Source organism: Condylura cristata, unplaced genomic scaffold, assembly GCF_000260355.1.
Source record: "Condylura cristata isolate star-nosed mole 26May11 unplaced genomic scaffold, ConCri1.0 scaffold00052, whole genome shotgun sequence".
Taxonomy (NCBI): Eukaryota; Metazoa; Chordata; class Mammalia; order Eulipotyphla; family Talpidae; genus Condylura; species Condylura cristata.
Window position 1 is genome coordinate 1,646,078 of NW_004567153.1, and position 19,282 is coordinate 1,665,359.

Consider the following 19,282-nt stretch of genomic DNA (forward strand, 5'->3'; position numbering starts at 1 on the left):
AAGCTTAGTACAGAAATGAAGTAAAAGTCACTACTTCTTGGACTCTAAGTGTGATTTAGTATTTATGAATGCTGTTAATCAGATTATCTTCCTCAAGCACCTTTGGGGATTGAACAGTTCCTGAGGTCTTTGTGATGCGGGATGGAGGCCTGAGACTGAACAGTGCCACTAGGTTCCGCCTGTCTTGTACTGAACGTCCTGGGACTGAGGACGGAGCGTCCTGCTGTCGGCCTTGTGCTCAGTAGAGTGCGGAGGCAAACTAGATGGCCGGAAGATGTTGGTGCGCAGGCCAGAGGCAGCTGCTCCACCCGGACTGTGTGTACGGCTTCTTTTTCTAGTCTGGTTCTGAACGTCTAGAATTCTCGGCTTTGGCCAGTTGACACTGTACCTCTTTTCCCCTCTTTTGCAGAATACTTCTGTAACCGGATTGCCAGTTTGCTCAAAAAAGCACAATGTCTCGAGCCCGACAACCCCCTCTTGTGACGGGCATCTCTCCAAATGAAGGAATACCGTGGACAAAGGTCACCATTAGAGGAGAAAACCTGGGGACAGGCCCAACTGACCTGATAGGTAAGAAAGAGGACACCGCAGGGTGCCCAGGTAAACCCATTATTACAGTGGGCGGCAGGACAGGTGTCCTCTCAGAGTAGTGATGGCCAACACAGTCAATATGGTGGGTATGAAACGATCTGAAGAAAAGTGAGGCAATCACTTGGCTTTCAGATTTTGCTGTCAAAAGCCATTATTTTCCTTTTTCAATCAGTGTTTTTGTGTCTTTTGGGTAGATACCTAGGAGTGGGATTGCTGGGTCATAGGGAAGCTCCATGTTTAGCAGTGTGAGGAACCTCCAAACAGTTTTCCATAGTGGTTGTACTAGTTTGCATTCCCACCTGCAGTGCAGGAGAGTTCCTTTTTCTCCATATCCTCGCCAACATTTGTAAAAATAAACTTTTGTAAAAAACAAAAAACAAACAAACAAAAAACATTGTTTTCTCACATCTGGTCTCCATTGTCTGTCACCGAACCCTTCAGAAAGCTTCTTGAAGCAGAGATTTGTCTGCTGTTCCTCAGCTTTGATCTCTCCTGCTGAGGTGGCCAGAACAGCTGGTTCTGTGCATGCACCCCTTAATTTCCCCTCTGCCTTGCAAGCTGTCTGTGTTCTTTCTTCGCACTCGGTGAACTATGCCCAGTCTGTACCTCACGGCTCCTCAGCTCAGCTCCACTCTGCTTCCTGGTGATGTCACGATCACTTGGCTCTTGTTCACCCCACTGATGAGAGCCTGCCTTTAGGACATCCTCCAGGGGTCCTGCCCTTGGACATGTCAGGGGTTCCTGTGGTTAGGGCACCCCCATGCTTGAAAATGCCCAGCTCTGTGCCCTCTTGAGGCTCGAAACTTACATCCAAGAACCTCTTCAAATGAACCCCACCCGTGTCAGTCTCTTTTTTGTGGGGGCTTCTCTAATGTTTATGTATTTAGAGCAAGCGAGACTTGAGTTTTGGGGAGTAGTCTGTGTTTGGGAGGTCAAGGGCATGGAGGATGGAAGCACAAGGACAGGGCACATTTGAAACACAGCAGAAGGGTCAGTTAGAATTTCTTTCCTTTGATCTGAGTGCGGGTCCATACCCTCTTGAGCAAGGATTAGATGGTTTGTATGAGGAAAGGGGACCTAGTATTTAGGACTGAGCGTAACTCCGACTCTCACGAGTACATTTATCTGGGTTCAAGCACACTGTCGACTCATTTCTTACCTTGTGAGGGGCCGGTGGGGAAACCCTAGAGATCGTGAGCTGGATCTGTTTTTCTTGCATAACAGCTGCAGGCAAATAGACTGGCCTTCCACAGAAACCTTTGAAAAGACAAAGCGAACGGGAGCACCATGTCGAATAACTGAGTTTTGCACTTCAGCTGCTTTTTTTCATTAGCGATATTGAAATATATCCCACTTTATGTGGTTTGCTCTCTAGTTTTAAATTCTTAAGTAAATAGGACTTAAATTCATTTTTCCTATGAAGACACCCTTATCTAATTCCTATGTCTTAATTTTTGACAGCACTCATACCAGATTTTTCTGTGTCCAAACTGGAAAATTCCCCAGAACACATGAAAATAGCCCATCCAGATGGAGGCTGTGTCCCACATTGTAACTGGCAGTCATTGTGAGCTCTGCGTAAATTTCAATCTTGCTGTAGCTTCAGGCAGTGCTATTCTTATTTGACTAAGTGTGTATTACTCTTATAAACCTTGCCAGTTCAGCTTTCAACCTGCCTATGAGTTGCCAAGAAACCATTTTTTAAAAAAGCAAACTTAACCTACTAAATAATTTAAGTGTTTTCAACTCAGATGATATCTGCACTAGCCAAGTAAAACACTATAAAAACACTTTATTTGGAATTCTACAAGTAACTTTTAAGAGAAGATGTTATTATGTTTCATGAAGCAGATTTCTTAGCTCTCAGTAATTTAGCAAAAAATGTGCTTAAGAAATAGGCCTTATGATCTTACTTGATTTTCATGACATTTTAAATCGTCTGTTTGAATCTGTGTTTAAATGGATGGTGATTATTCATTTTTGTTAATTTAAAATGCAGATCAGATTACGTCAGAGGGTCCTTGCTAGCAGCTACAGGTAGATGAATAAACTTGTTGGGGTTTTTTTTTTCCCCCACCTTACATCATCATCACACCATTCACGTTTGTTCATCTAAACATAATTAAAGACTGTAGGTGCACATCTGAAATCTACTCCTGTCCCTCAGTTTATCAAGAAAGTTGTTTCCTAGGGACCTTACTTTAGGGTTGACTTTATATTGTCTTGACATTCATTGTTGAGTTACTTTCCTTTCTGAAGTGAGTTAATATTTCAAATCACAAGAATCTTCTGAATATTATAAAGTCTAAAAATATTGAATTCTGTATCTACTAGTAGATAATTCTGTATCTACTGTATCTACTGAATGCTAGCAAAATATCCACCAGGTAGAGAAAACAATTTGACAAAGACATTTCCCATTCATTTGAAAAATCCACTGACTGAACTATGTGTGCATTGAAATTACTTGAGCAAATATGTGTTGACGTGTCTCCTAGTAATTATCTGAGAGATGAAGGGGAGTTCCCAGGGGGCTTTCAATCTCTTAAGTTGTTTAAGTTTTTTGTAACATGGTTTGATTTTCAGGAAATGCATCAAAGACATTCCCATCTTGAAAGAAAAATTTGGAATTGTGAAGCCATTTAAAAATGTGTATTATGTACATTTTAGAACTTAGAACTCAAATTTTAATGCTATGAGAAGAACAAAATTTAATATATGAATAAACAGTTGATATTTTAGGGAAATCCCTAAATTTCATTATTTCAGTAAATGTAAATATTTCTAAAAGGGAGTCATTTTTGTCTCTTTGTGGTCTTACTCAATAGTGCTTTACATTTTAACAAAAGATGGCTTGAGCCCCTTCCTACAGTTTTTCATCCAAATTTGGCATTACTTGAGGCATGCCTGGTAACTGCAGAAAAAAAGAATTGCAATTGTTAAAGTTGACCTCTGAGGCATATAAAAAGTTAAATGATGAGAAAAGTAAGTGTAAAGTAAAGTGACTGTCACGTACATTTTGGTTGAATTTCTCCATAAATATTTATTGCGGTGGTCTCTACCTTGTGGAAACGGACAGAGGGGAGAGGCGAGAGGGCCAGCTGCCTTGTGCGTGCTGGGTGTTCTGTCGGGGTCCCCCTCTTCCTCTGCGTGGCCTTGCAATGACTCCTCCTTAGTGCCTGAGTGGTAATTTGCCCCAGGTGGGGTCTGAGATGCCAGTCCTGGGCTGCCTCTTACCGTGGCAGGTTTACCTGGAGGGCAGAGTCGGGGGGAGTGAGACTTTCACAGGGAACCCCTGGACAGCGGGGGCCGCTAGGTGTGACATGACCGGCCAACTACGGCCCACTACTCAGGCATCTAGGAGTGCCCGAGGACATTTTCTGCATTTACCAGCCTCCAGCTCTGCTTCAAAAAATAAAGTATCTACTTTCCTTCATTCTGTAATACCGTGTATAATTACACATGAGTAAAATTATGTGCAGATTATTTTCAGGAGATGGATGAATGTAGAATGTTTTGAGGGAATGATATTTATATAGTAAAATGCTCTAGAATTTTATATCAACAACTTAGACTTCAAATAATTGCAGTAGTTTCTCTTCTTATACCTGTGAAAGCAACTTAAGGTTCTCAGTTTAAAGAAACTGGTGCAGCCATAATTATTGCAGTCATTCTTTTCTAATTATATTTCTAAACTTAAATATAAGCTAAAAGGTGACTTAAATATTAGAGAAGAAACAGATCAGACATAACCAATAGAGACAGCAATGCATTTGCAAAAGCAACAGAGTATATTCAGTACTAGAAGGAGCTATTGAATAAGGAAATATTTCTAGACTGATTTTTCAGTGCCTGCTGTGAAGGGCCTGGTGATACGAACTGGGGAAGAACTTACCTTTTCACGTCGTGGTCATGTCTGAGGTCTGGTGATTCTTTTGAACTTAATTTTGTATTTGCTTGACTTTTCAGGTTTGACAATTTGTGGACATAATTGTCTCCTGACAGCAGAATGGATGTCTGCAAGTAAGATAGTGTGTCGAGTAGGACAAGCCAAAAATGACAAAGGTGACATCATCGTCACTACCAAGTCAGGTGGCAAAGGAACCTCAACCGTCTCGTTCAAGCTACTCAAACCTGACAAAATAGGTATCGCCTTTCATGAATTTATTTTCAAGAGGAAAATAGGATTGGGTGTTGTCTTTTAAAATTTAAAACTGGTAAACTGGTACAAAATGTCTCCCCTCTCTTATTTTACTAACTTAGAGTCAGTTTTGTTCATTTGGACAGTAATGGACTGTTGGTGAACACTTGCCAGGACTTTTCAAACGGCGGTTTGCTACCTCACAGTGAACCAGGAGATGACTGGCATTCTAAATTGCCTACAAAATCTGTCCCTCTCACCCATCGACACGCCAAGTCTAACTCCTCAATCTTGAACCTGATAATGGAACTTATTTCTGTTGCACAGTTAAGATTTGAGGTGAAATAGCCGCCTGATTGGCCACATGTGTAATAATAAACTGTTCACTCCCTCTTCATTTTCTTTAGATGAAATGTTGCCTGGCCAGGACGCAACTTGCAACCAGAAATTACTGTCCTTCTCTACGCTCAGTTACTTTGTAAATGCACTTAAGACTTGCTTCCTCCTGTCAGAAGTAGTTAAAATCTTGGTCTAGAGGTTAAGACTCTGAATACTAATCTGGGCTTCAGCACCTTTAGCATTGTAACTTCACTGCCAGTGTCGTCCTGGGTAAAACAGAATCAGTGTCCTGCCTACCTCAGACTATTAAATGATGTTGGAGGTGTGTGTCACAGTCACAGCCCCTCCTGCGGGGTCAGTGCGCCATAAGCTCAGTGTGCCTCGTTGTTTTCTCATAGATGTTTCTGTGCATGGCTCCTCCTCACAAAACAAGCATAGTATCATATTCAACTTTGAGATTTTATATTATCTTGAACCATAACTCTGTAAATGTTTGCATAATGTAGGAGTCTCACAGGTATAATTAGATCGAGGCCACACTTCTCTCTCATATTGACACATAAATCATACATATTGTCTTTGTTTTTAAATCTTAGAGCATTAACTGTTTCTGCAGCATTACATCCTTAAATTCCTAGACTTTCATTTTCTATAAATGAAAATTTAAGGAGAAATTCAAAATGGCATGTATGTACATGTATACTAGTACAAATCTGATATCCCTGTTGATGTCCACTCATGTCTTTAAAATTTTTACCATATGATTAAAGCAAAAAGTTATCAGTTTTCCGGAAGAACTGAAATCCTTTTTGACAGATTCTAGTACCATCTTATCTCATATTTGCATAGCAAATAAAGTTACTTGAAAGTATTAATTTTGTTTAAAAATCCCTGCTCAGGACCTAGCACACTGACGCTAAACACGGGCCTCTTCATTTAGACTCAGGCCAAGCAGACTTGAGCATAACTTCTGACAGAGCCTCTGATTGGCCCTGACAGATGAAGGGCCTGACAGCAGTTATCGGCTTGCAGAGGTCAAAGGTTGCTCAGGGCGAAGCTGCCTGGGATGAATACCCTTTCTTTATGAGTCCTTGCTGGCCCCAGCCCCGGCCCTTCTCTCTGCACGAGGGCACTTTGTGGGTCTCCTTCGCAGAGGGCTCTGGAGCGGGTGAGCTGGTCGGCCCAGGGCCAGCGGTGAGTGATGTGGTACTTAATCACCTTGAAGAGAGGACTTTTCCAGAAACGACATTTGATTCACACATCCGCGTTGTCACTATTCCTGAATATCCTAGTCATGTCCACTTCTAAAGCCGGGGCATTTCTTGTGAGGTGTTTGAATGCTTTATAGGAGGAATTGCTGAATTCACCAAATGAATTAGAAGTTTATTATTTGGAAAAATCCCTTTGTCTTCACAGGAGTTTTTCTTAGCGGCTTTGTTTGCCTTCCCTGTCACATAATGTACCATGAAGCCATGAACAGAGGTGTGAATGTTGTCTCTTAAGGAGCCCTAGCATTTTTAGCTAAGCCCCCAGCCATTTAGGAGGGCGTGTGGAACTTTGTTCCCTCAGATATCATAGAACTTGCCGTAGCACGCATCCCGCGGGCCCTTCAGCAGCACAGCAGCGTGTCAAGGCTGAGTGCCGGGGGTTCTGCGTCTTGCTAAGGCTGTGCCCTCGCTTTGGCAGGTATTCTGGATCAATCTGCAGTGTGGGTTGATGAAATGAACTACTATGACATGCGCACCGTCAGGAACAAAGGCATCTCGCCCTTGTCCCTCCGCCCGGCGAATCCCCTTGGCATCGACATAGAAAAGTGAGTACCTCTTGTCCTCGGTTTTCTTTATTTTTAGTGATGGAAAGTCTCAGAGCACCAAACTCCAGGAACATCGGGGGAGACACAGTGAAGACTTGGCAGATAGCTGAGAGACAAGCGCCTCTGGGGCCTTTGAACCCTGCCATGGGCGAACATTCCAGTTAGTTCACACTGGGGGCAGATGCTGGCTTAGCTCCTTTGTTTCTTTGGGTTTACATTTTGTGAGTAAGAAAAGTGTCTTGAAACTTGTTAAGAACTGATACTTTCAATGGTCTGAGAATTAATACATTCTCTGGAGTTGGTCAGTTTAAATATTTAGATGGTACTTGACATCAGAAGAGAATTTTCCATGTGCTGGATTTTTGTGGAAATACTTCAGAGTAGTGTCATCTTTGCTGCCTGTAATTCACATGAGCCCAGACGTGCCTGCTATCCTAGAACCGTGGCAGGTGAATGGCATTTTTCAAGATGTCTTATAGCCAGCCCAGAATTTTCTTTTCTCAGTGTCTAATATGTGTTTCAGTAGCGTTCACAGTTAGTACCTTTACCCTAAATATTACCCAAGAAGTCCTCTGACACATTAGTTGTGTCCACTTTCTCTTCTGGCCTTATTGAGTCTGCTGGTGAAACTCCCTGCCAAATGTTGCTCCAGAAACATTTACTGAAGGTGACAAATCAGTTCTTTTAAAATGTTAGCCATACCTTGAATTTTAGGTTTTTCTAGGGGCAGGAAAAAAAATCTCTGATCTTTATATATTTAATCTTCAGTCCTTCACTTGGAGACCATTAAGAATACAGATAGCAAGCTCCTTTTTCTTCTGCTTGTCTGTACCACAGGTGCAGAAAGAGGGAGGCGCTCGTTTTTACCTTGTGGGGGATTGTACAAATGGCCTGGGGCCTTGCCCTTTCGGGGAGCTTGGTAACCTAGGTCGCAGCTTTGGACAGCTGGGCAGCACAGGTCATCCTGGAGTTGATTTAGGGATTTCAGTGTCCTACAAACGAAGAACTGAAGGTAAAGAAAGTCCGAAAAAGAATGCTAGATGTTAGACTCTTGGAGCAGTCAAGCAAGAACAAACTTTGCAGTGGGAGAGCAAACCTTTGAACAGCCTGCTTGCATGGCCTCCCGTTACAGACGTGGTGAGCAGGGGGTCCCTGTGACCCTCCGTTCACAAGGGTTGTACAGTTGTATATGTGGGCTCTAGGAGCGAGGGATACTCTTGAGTTTTCTATGACCTTTAGATATAGTGGTCAAAGTTGGAGTAACACGAACATTGACTATCATAAATTTTCTTGATTTTTAGCTGGGCACGTAGTCCATTTTTGATCCCTTTACTTTCTCATATCCTCTCACCCTGGGGTTGGCTCCTGTTATTGTCACCGCCTAAAGGGAGTGGGTGGGCTGGGCTTTGTGTTTATACCTTCCAGCGCTACCCTGTGGTAGCACTGGTGACAGAAGCCAGGGAAATTGCCCTAAAAATACTTGACACTTTAAAATTTTGTTGTCTGTCTTCTCTGTAAGGTTATCTGATTTAGTCTGGAGCCAGACTCTCAGTTCAAATTATGACTCTGGTACTTATTAACAGTGTGCTCTTGGGCGAATGAGTTAACTTCTCTTTGTCCACATTTCCTTAGGCATAAAGTGGAGTACCTGGGTTACAGGATGGCTTTATAGATTCAGTGCTGGTAAATATTTAAAATAGAACACTGCCTCCTTCAGAGAAAGTCTTTCACAAGTATTAGTCATAGTTACTATGAATCTTTGATCTTCTTGCTTATATATGACTCAGTGCTCAGCCACTTAGGAAAAGAATCTTTTTAACGACTTAGGGTTTTAGGATAATTATATTGTAAAAAGCATTATGTACATTAATTCAAGAAGTGCTTAAATAAGGATAAAATTAACAACATGAATAAGTATATCAAATCAAGGTCTGTTTATACGTTCCCTAAAAGACACTCACATCAGATATGACACATACAGACTGAAAATGATGCAAGCGAAAAAGATGGCCTATGTAGATGGACACTGAGAGAAAAATGGGATAGCTGTACTTACTGCAGACAAAGTGGACTTTAAAACAAAGCTCATCATCACACAAAAATAAGCATGTTACACAATGATAACGGGGTCGATCCAGTGAGAGTATGTGACATTTGTAATTATTTACGCACCTAACATATCAGGAACACCTAAATATATAAAGTGAATATTCACAAACCTAAAGGGAGACAATACAGCAATACAGGAGTATTGGGGGGGGGCTTCAGTACCACAACACATCAGTGGATAGATGGGACACCCATGGAAAGTCAGTAAAAAAAACCTTGACCTTAAGTGACATACTAGTTTATTGGACTTACCCAGAGAAACACAGAACATTTCATCCCAAAACTGCAGAATATACATTGTTCTTAAGAGCACAGTGAATATTCTACAGGATGGCTTTTATGTCAGGCCACAAGGAAAGTCTTAATACATGTAGAAGACTGATAACCTCTCAAGCCCTTTTTCTAGTCACCTGGTATGAATTTAAACAAGTAGGTGAAAGACAGGCCCAGAAAAATGCACAGCAACTGAACTAAGATTTGAAAACTGTTGGATATTGATGAAAGAAATCGAAGAAGATGTAAATAAATGGAAAGACACTCTATATTCTTATATCGGAAGAATTAATATGTTAAATTACCCATACTCTGTAAGACAGTCTGTGGATTCAGTATAATCCCTATCAAAATTCCAAAGGCATCTGTCACAGAAGTAGAACAAATAATCCTAAAATTTGTGTGGAACCACAAAGACCCCAAAAAGGCAAAACAGTATTGAGAAGAACAAAGCTATAGTAACCAAAAGTGTGTGGTGTTGGCATCAAAACACAGGGATCAATGGAATAGAACTGAGAGCCCAGAAATAAGCTCACACGTGTGGTGAATTAATTTACAACAAAGCGGCCAAGAATACGCAACGGGGAAGTGAGTCTCTACAATAAATGGGGTTGAGACAATTGACCGTCACTTGCCGAAGAGTGAAACTGTACCGCTGTGTTACGCCAAAATTAAGGCAGATGGGTTAAAGATGTTCAGACTAACGTATAAAACTTCTAGAAGAAAATGGGTAATGATTTTGTGGATTTGACAAGCAAAAGGCAACAAAGACCATGTATAAGCGATGGGACTATGTCAAGGTAAAAGACTTCTGCACAGCAAAGGAAATCATCAGCAAAATGAAAAAGCAACCTACTGAGTGGGACAAATTATCTGCAAGTCATGGGCCTGATGAGGGAACCATCTATATCTAAAGAATTCATACTACTCAGTGGCGAAAAAATGATAAAAAGCAATTAAAAATTGAATAGAGGATCTGAGTAGAGACTTTACCAGAGATGGCCAACAGATAATTGAGAAAGGTGCTCACCCTCACGAATAATCAGGGAAATGTAAATCTAAACCACAGTGAGTTACATCTCATTCCTATCAGAATAGTAATTGTGCAGATTGAGGATATGGAACAAAAGGAAACCTTTGTGCCATGTTGGTAGGGAAGTAAATTGGTGCAGCCATTACATTAAATAATATAGACATTTCCTAAAAAGTTAAAAATAGAAATGCCATATGATCCAGCAGCTCCACATGTGGGTATTCATCCTCAGGAAACGAAAATGCTCTTTCAAAAAGAAATGTACCTCCATTTTCACTGCAATGCTATTTACAATACCCAGCATAGGAAACAGTTGAAGTGTCCATCGATGGGTGATGCACACAGGCACCACAATCTGAAATGCCATGCTGCCGTAAGAATGGATGAAATCTTTCCATTGGCAGCAACATGGATGTCATATGCTAAGTGAAATAGGTTGGGCAGAGAAAGACAAATATCTTGTCTCGTGGAATTTTAAAAACAAAGAAAGAAAAGTTATAGATACACACAAAACGGATGGTTGTCAGAGATGGAGCTTGGGGGTGGGTGAAGTTTTTGAAGGAGTTGAGAAAGAATGAATTCGCAGTTGTAATGTAAGTCAGTCCTAGGATGCAACATCTAGCATGGTAAGTATGATTAGATCACATGTTTGAAAGCGCTGTGAGTGTAGACATTAATAATTCGCATAATGAAAAAGCAACCCTTTTTGGTAACTATGTCAGATGTTGGATATTAACTCAATTTATCAGGGTAATCGTTTTACAGTACGCACAAAGGTCAAGCAAGTCGTGTGAATATCTGAATAAAAATAATAAAAAAACTAAATGTCAATTCAACTCTTGATTCCTTCGCTATGGGTAGACAGAGCAGTCCACAGTCAGGGAGTCAGTGACCCGCAGGTAGGAGTGGAGTAACCCCTTTGTATCGGTTCTTCATGTGTTATCTTGGCAGATCTTATCACTTTGTAGTAGGTGATGTAATCTCTGATTACGTTAATACCTTAAAAAAGAGTTCAGGGCAATAAATTGTGTTCCTATCTTAAAATGGTACATGTACGTTAATTAAAGCAATGTTTAAATGAAGATAAAATGAACAATGTTATTTCTTCTAAGCCCTTAAGTTTCAGTAATACTTGTTCAGTCAGGGCATGACAGAAGGATCGTGTTTGAAAATCCTAAGCCTCATACAAATGCATACTAAACGTTTACACAGAAGTTTGATTTAATTCAATTAATGGAAGAACCTGTAAAATGTTAAAACCGATTCAGAAGTAGTTCCAGAGGACACACGAGCCGGCCTGGCATGCTGAAGGCTCCGCAGCTGGCTCCTTCCACTGCCTGGGAAGCAGCAGGGTCCCGATCTGCTAGCCCTTTCCCTGGCCAGGTCCTGCCCAGCCCCAGGCTCCCACTCACCGTCACTAACTTCTGTTTCTAGAACAGAGCTGCAAAACAGAGACAAAAAAAAAAAAGCAGAGATCCAGCAGTTATTCCAGTCAAAGAAGTGATATAACAGGAAGCAAGAAAATAAAAGATTAGGTGTAGAAATCAAGAGAAGAAAGTGCTTTTGGTCAAAAAGTGGTGTTTTCCTTTTTTCAAGGTATTGTCAGGGAAATGGCATTTATTTTATTGAGTCCTTTGACCTCAGACAGTGCCATCTTATTTTAGACAAAAAGAGAAAAGAAAAAGCATATATTAAAATGTTGGAGTCCAGACTTGACTGGACTCGCTGCATAGTTTTTAGATAAAAGCTTTGGTCTTGTAGAAAACACTTTTCTATTCGGGTAAGAATCCCTACGATCGTTCCCTGACTGGTTTTTATTTCTGTTTATTAATGTCACTTAAGGGCTTGGGTTGTTATTAAAAGGCTGGAGGGAACCTATTTTTAATTTTCTTTTTAAATGTCATTGGAGAAGTAATAACATGGCTTTAAATATTGCTTGATTATTGAAATGCATTAATTGAGACGGGCTCAAGAATTACGAGTACTTGTTATAAAATCCTGTGGTCCTGATGAATTATCAGATTAAAGTGGTGAGGTCGCTTTTGGAAGATGACTCAGGCCCTGGTAATTGCCACACAAATGTTTATGGAAATTCTCTTAAACAGTAAAATGGACGAGGTAGAATCACAAGGGACCCCAGGAGTGACGGCCAGTTCATCTGAATATGAAAAAGAAAGTGGGAGTAACGGAATATAATTTTCTCGTTGCTTTTTGGTGTGAGTCAGAGTTTAATAAATATTTTACTGGTGCGCCCAGCGTGCCTGCTGTCGTCTTTCAGCCCACAGGTTTAACGACTGGCATTTACAGGCCTCCTCCGACTGCTAAAGCCCTTCATATTCCTGCATTTTTAACTGATGTTTTGCACACATGGTGCCTTGATACTTATAAAAATGTTACTAATTGCTCAGGAAAAAAACAACTTCACTTTGAACCGAGACTAAGATTTGCTTGTAAAAAGTCTGTATTTCTGATTTATGATACCGATTGTCACAAATATATGTGTTCCTTGCACAGCTTAATTTGTAATGAGGACAAACTCAACTGGAAAAGAAGGTAAAAGTAAGTTCATAGTAAGTGAAAGTGTTCACTGAGTTTTATTTCTTCACGGTGCCGTGTGCCTGCACGAGGCTGTTGCTCCGTAATGTTCCTGGAGATGGCACATTTGCGGGCACCCAGGGAAGCGTTGCCCCTACTTCTGTTTGAGCTGCTTGTGGTGTGACATTTTTTTCTGGGAATGGCTTTCTGGAACAGTCAGCTGCTGTACCTCTCGTGTTTCTGTTTCCACAAAAGGAAGGCAGTCTCTAGTTACCTTTAGAGAACTAGGAGAGGTGGCAAAATAATCCTTAGTGTGAATTAAAAGACGCTAAGCCTGGGCGAACTGTATGTTTTGGGCATCTCATGAAAGGGGACTTGTGGGCTGGACGTGGTGCCCGGTCCAGAAACTGCGTCAGACTGAGCGAAGGAGAACCCGCGTGTGCGTCATGCACGCTGCTGGCATTTAGTGCCGCGGAGTGAGCACAGTGGTAACACAGTGAGAGGAGGGCACTGCTCACACGCAGGAGGCACCCAGGCTGACCCCTGCTGGCCTCCCCTTCTGCCTTCCATCCTCCGCCCACCAGCTCAGTACAGCACACCCTTGGCATCGCCAACAGCAGCACCATCGCAGCCAGGCCTCACCCACAGCGGGGCGATACGCTGAGACGGATTCGGTCGTGTCTGCTTGCTTGGGGTCGTGGCTGCCCCTGGTGCTCAGGCCTGAGCATGAGGGCTCATCTGTGAAAAGCATTCCTGTGCCCTTCCCGTCTCCACTCAGCCTCTACCTGCATCCTCCCCTGCGTGGCCTAAACCTTTCAGAATGTCGAAACTCGAGCTCACACTGCCATCTAATGGATAGCACCTTTGAGGGTGACTGCAGTTGACAGCTACTGCAAGGTTTTGACTCCTTGATGAAAATGTTCCATGAGCTGACAGAGTACGGGTTGCTCTCACTCTCCGGCTCCTTGTTGGTCAATCTAAAGTGTAGGTGCTGTTTGAATCACTCAGAATATGTCTTGCATTTACCGATTACACAGTCACTTCACTGGGTAGGTCCCAGACTAAAATCTGGTTATTGGGAACCAACATGGGAGTTTTAATTCTGTTCTTTGCTGCTCTTGTCACTGTGCTTCCGCCCTTCCTGGTGCAGTCAGTCAGCCTTTGAGCAGTTGTCCGTGTTCTGAGTCAACGCCCCACCCTCCCTGCACATTTCTGTCTTTCTAGATTTGTGCATGTGGTTTTATTTCATCCCCAAGATTCCCCAGTTCCTTACTTGTCGGTGTACCAGGTTCTGATCTTGACTACTTACCTGCAGCCTCTCTGAGTCTGTTTCTCCAATGCGACATGGTGATTGAACTCGCTGTGTTAGCAGAATCAAGTAAAGTGACACCTAGACAATTTGCCTGTGAACTCTAAAGAACAGGAAGAATGACAGCAACCGCAAATAGCAGTCTTGAGCGTTTATTATTTTGGAGACAGCAAACCTTCCACATGCATTATCTACTTCAATCCTCCAACTGTTCCTCAAAGGTTATTATCACCCCATTATTTCTCACAGCGTAGATGAAAACTTAAGAGAGGATAAGTTATTTCCCCAAGGGCATACAGACCAATAATAGTGAACTTTGGGACTGACCCCAGAACTGTGTTTTCACAAGAACGTGTTATTTGTCTTCCCATTATATCAATACATCAAAAAGCAGGGGACAGCATGCTTTGTGGGTGTGCTCCTCACTGAGCTCTCTGGCTCCTGGCATTGCCCTTCATGGTTTCATGGTTATTGTGTGGGTAATTGTGTAAAAGATCAGTAGTATATTTAGACATATATTTTGGGATAGAATATTGACTGGGAGACTGCTCACTGCAAGTAATACAAAATGAAAATTTCTGTTGACTTTTGCAAAAAAGAAATTTATTTTCTCATAATGTCCTTCACCAGTGCAAATGGTGCTGGAAATTTCTGGTGTTAGAACGATACCCAACACATAATGATACTACAATAAAAACAGAATAGTATCAAAACTATGAATATACAACCAATAAAACACAATGGTGTCTACAGACAGAAAGATGGGCATCTCTTTTGAGTCTCCTTCTTAGAAGTGTGGAGACCTTTCTAGATCTGGCCTCGCAGTTCTTCCTCAGACATCATTGGTCCCAGTAAGATATCTCAGTAAACTGGAAAAGATCATGCTGAGTGAGATAAGCCAGAAAGAGAAAGAAAAATACCGGATGGTTTCACTCATAGCAGGAGTATAATGGACCAGGCGAGAAAATAACAAGAATAATGAACAACCATAGACCAGAGACATTTTGTGGGGGTGGAGTGGGGAATGGGATCAAAAACGGGGGGGTGGAGGGAAGTGCACGGGATTATGGTGATGGCACACGGGTGACTTGGTGATGGGAAACCCGCGGGGATGACAATTGAGATGGAAAAAAAAATGTACAAAATGATGTAAAAATAAACTACTATATTATATAAAAAAAGAAAAAGATATCAATAAGGAACAAGGGGTCCAGGCTCAGAGTGCTGACCCAGTAGAGTCACGCTTCCCAGGAAGGTGGGAGCGCGTGCAGGGTAGGGTGGGGGGCAAGCTTGTGTCAGCAGCCCCCTTTGCTGGTTCACTTGTGGTACTTGTTTTATTTGGGACAAGTTACTTGACTCTTTTGTTAGAATTTTGTCATGTTTAATACAATTCTAGTCTTATTCATAGAAGTCTGATTCCTAGTGTCTACCTCGCTACTTTTTGCTTTTAAGTCTATTTATTTATTTTTATTTAAATTTTATTTCTATTTTTTTAACTGTATCGTTTACTGAAGTCACTGGTTCACAGCAGCCTGTGTGATTTAGGGGTCTAGGTTCACACCTCTTCGGATGGATGTGGCTAGATGGTAAGGTCAGTAATGGGGTCTTAATGTCTTCGAAACAAATCATTGTAGAATCAGCTCAGACCTGGAGGTGGCGTTTGTTCAGGTTGGAGGACTCGGGGCCGTATTTTGACCAAGAGAGCCAATGCATTACACACCCCGCATGCTCCGTGTAGGCGCCTGACGGTGCGTACGTGAGAAATAATAGTACATGGGATGAGCCTCCAGTGTGGATTCAGGCTTCAGGTCTCAGCTCCTGGGTGCTGGAGGTCTCTCCTGCCATCAGCGGCTCCGCTCACTACTCGCTGACCCCAGAGCTCAGTCACAGGGACCCCCAGCTCCACTGGTGCATCCGCTTCTGAGGAGATGGGGTGCGGCCCCTCTGGGGGCTTGGCCAGGCCTGTGTGAGTCTCTGTGCTGGGTGGGAGGCCCACTGCTTATGAATGCAGCCCCTAGCTGCGAGAATTTGGCTGCTGCTTCCTTGTCCTTCGGTAGGGGTAGAAAACAGGGCAGGGTTCCTCCTAGGAGGGCTTCTCAGCCACCCAGGTCTGGACACCCTCCCCACATATCAGGCCTTTGCTTGACAGGAAACCATCTCCCTACATTGGTAGACATGACAGCTCAGAGCCGCATGAAGGATGGGCTACTAGCGTCTTAACAGACGAATCTTAAATCTGGGAAGATCTAGATAAGTGCAGCCGAGTATTTCTCAGACCTCCCAGGTTAAGCATTAAACTCTTTGTCTTTATATGTGCCATGATGGCCATTGTTTTATTTGGCATTGCTTTCGCTACCTTGAAGCGTAGTTGACCAGTTTGCAGGATACGAACCGTACATCTTGGCGATTCGAGGTACACGTACGTGTGGAAGGACCTCACCGTCTGACAAATCAGCACACCCATCACCTCACATTGAGCACCAGAGACACAGGAACCCATGAGACAAGGCCCTTACCTGTTAGAATGGCAGTTACCTGAGAGAGAGAAAGGACAGTATTTAGAAAGGATGTGGCGCAAGGGAGTCCTGGGTGCTGTTACGAGAGAGGTAAATTAGTGCAGCCACAGCATAAGCATCACTGAAGTGCCTCAGAATGAAATTAGAGCAACTATGTGGTCCGGCTGCCTCAACTTCTGGGTATCCACAGGAAATGAAGCCAGAATTTTGAAGAGCTACCTGTACACTGTGTCTACACAGTGGGACTCACAGTAGCCCAGACATGGAACAGCAGAAATCTCATAGGCAGGAGAATTGATAGAGGGGTAGCCATGTACCTATGCTGGAATATGATTCAGCCAAGAGTAAGAAGAGAAGAAATCCTGGTCACTCGCAGCAGCTGGCATCATGTCCACAGAAAAAGACAAAGACGGCTTTTGTTTTTTGACCGAAGGTGATGAACATGACTTGACTGTCAGTCCTGTGGAGATGGTGTGGGCTTGGCGTTTGCACCTGGGACCCAGCTGCAGGGTTTCTGAGCGTTGCGTCTGCACGTGATACTTTCTGGCTGCTCGTGTTTTCGTTGTGTCCACGCCCTTTTTTGACACTGTCAGTTATGCACTCTGGCATCCCCTCTCCACAGGGGCAGGAGGACAAGGACTGAGCCAAAGTGAAAGGGCAGGACTTGAGTGAAGAATAGAAAAGCCCACTTTGGCTCACTGGGATCCCTTTCTGTCTCTGTTTTTTGGGGCAGTGGGGTTTGCGATCAGTTATGTCTGTAATGTGTGAATTTGGCTTGGAACTGATTCTTGTTCAACGGGGATTTCACGGTGACATTGAATAATTCCCCAAAACTGTTAACAGTAAGGACTTAGCTGCTGTTCGGGAATTCTGCAGTGCTTTCTGATTCTGGGCAGATTATTTCGCTCTCGGAACAAGCAAATGTTGGGGCTACTGAGATGCCGGTTTTCTTGTCCCGCAGCAGCGAGGCTGGCCGCAGCAGCAGTGACCCCGCCGCTGGGCATTTCTCCTGCGTGCCCCAGCCAGGCCAGCGATTCCGCTGCCCTTCTCTCAGTTCAGACTGAGCCGTGCGGCTCTGGGCCCGGCCCCCCACACAGACGCTGCCCACCAGCTGGGGCGGAGCTGCGGGGTGTGGCCGCCGGCGTCCCAGGGAAGCGTTTCTGGTTACTTAGGTAGGGCTCAGCCCAAGTCGTCGCTCAGTCACTAGATCCCGAAGTTCTGACTTGGAAGGCCGATGTGCAAATAAATAAAATGAGAAAAACTCCCAAAGGTGGCAGGATTTTATTACTGAGTAAAGTATCAAACCAGCATGAAGAATCCAAACCAAAATAAACTTTGAAAAATGCAGAGGTCCTGGGCTCCCCCTGAAGACTGCCGTCTGGCGAGAAGGACCGACGAGCGCGCAGGTCAGACGCGCACACACCACACCACACACGCACTGGGCCTAGGCATACCGCATTCCAGACACACACCACACGCACACACACAGCACGGCCCGCACGAAGATTCAGACTTCTAACTGCTGAAACCGGTGGGAAACAGTTTAAGACTGAGCTGACGTCTGAGTTACTAAAACCTAGTGGCATGACCCTCCGCTTCACTGCCTCCCTGGCCCTGCAGAGCAAGGCAGGGTGTTCTCCCCTCCTGACCCAGAAAGCAGGCCAGCCAGCGGGAGGGTCAAGGCAGCGAGGACTGATGGGGCCTTCTCGACGGGTGCTGACCCCGCCGCGGTCACGTCCCGATCTCAGAGCAAGGTTCAGCGAGGAGCCCGTGGAGTGGACGGGTCGGAACCGCCCCTGCGTGCAGGGAGGACGGCGAGGCAAAGCCAGCCAGTTCCGGGGGAGAGGTTTCTTGGAAGAGCCGTGTCAGGCAGTGATGGAGAACCCGGTGAGGGGCTTCCTCGGGGCACCCAGGTGCAAGTGTCCCTGCATTGTGAAACACAGAGACCCTGGCGCCCTGGGGGCTGGAGCAGCCCCCACAGGAGATGGCCTTGTCTGTCTTGGGGAGGGTGCTTCCTCGAACCCGGCAGCCAGCGCTGGAGAGAGCTGGCTTCAGCTGTCCGTGGTGCTGGTGTCTTGCCGTCACACAGCTCAAGGTGTGCTGGCAGGAGGCACAGCGGAAGGAAGAACATGCACTCGCAGGGGGCCGCGGAATGTCCACAGGGCGCCAGGAGGTTGTCGTGCTGGAAGCTGCAAAGCCCAGGCACCGGCCTGTAACTGGGCACGGGACTGAAAGGGTTTTTCACCCTCCCCTGTGTAGCCCACCGGCCCGTTGCTCTTTGAGACGTGGGTAGCAGGGAAGACGCCCAGTGAGCAGCGGCAAGCACTGGTCTGCGCTGAGAGAGGGAGGAAAGTGTGCTTGTGGGTCAGCACTGCTGTTTGCTCCAGGCTGCCTGCCGTCTGAGTTGACACTGTGCTTGCCAGGTGTGGCCTCCAGTGACACCCAGATAAGGATGGGTAGGAGGCGCCGAAGCTCTCCGCCTTTTTTGCTAGTGGGGGACAGCTTTTAAAGCGATGCTGGGCTCTACGATGACAGTGTCCTGTCCGTACCCTAAAATGTTGGGCTTCTCCAGTGTGCGGGTTGGGGGACACATTTCAGCCGGAGGACGGGAGAGCAGAGGAAT

At 44.2% G+C, this 19,282-nt stretch overlaps 1 protein-coding gene across 1 annotated transcript in view; it reads left to right on the forward strand.

The window, feature by feature from the left end:
* The first annotated feature begins 412 nt into the window (after nt 1-412).
* The window catches only part of EXOC2 (exocyst complex component 2), a 138,212-nt gene continuing 119,342 nt past the window's right edge, over nt 413-19,282 (forward strand). The window contains exons 1-3 of the mRNA XM_004694990.2: nt 413-570; nt 4,561-4,737; nt 6,758-6,884. Coding sequence (XP_004695047.1) covers nt 453-570; nt 4,561-4,737; nt 6,758-6,884 — 422 coding nt within the window. The 5' untranslated portion in view covers nt 413-452. The remainder of the gene's footprint in view (nt 571-4,560; nt 4,738-6,757; nt 6,885-19,282) is intronic.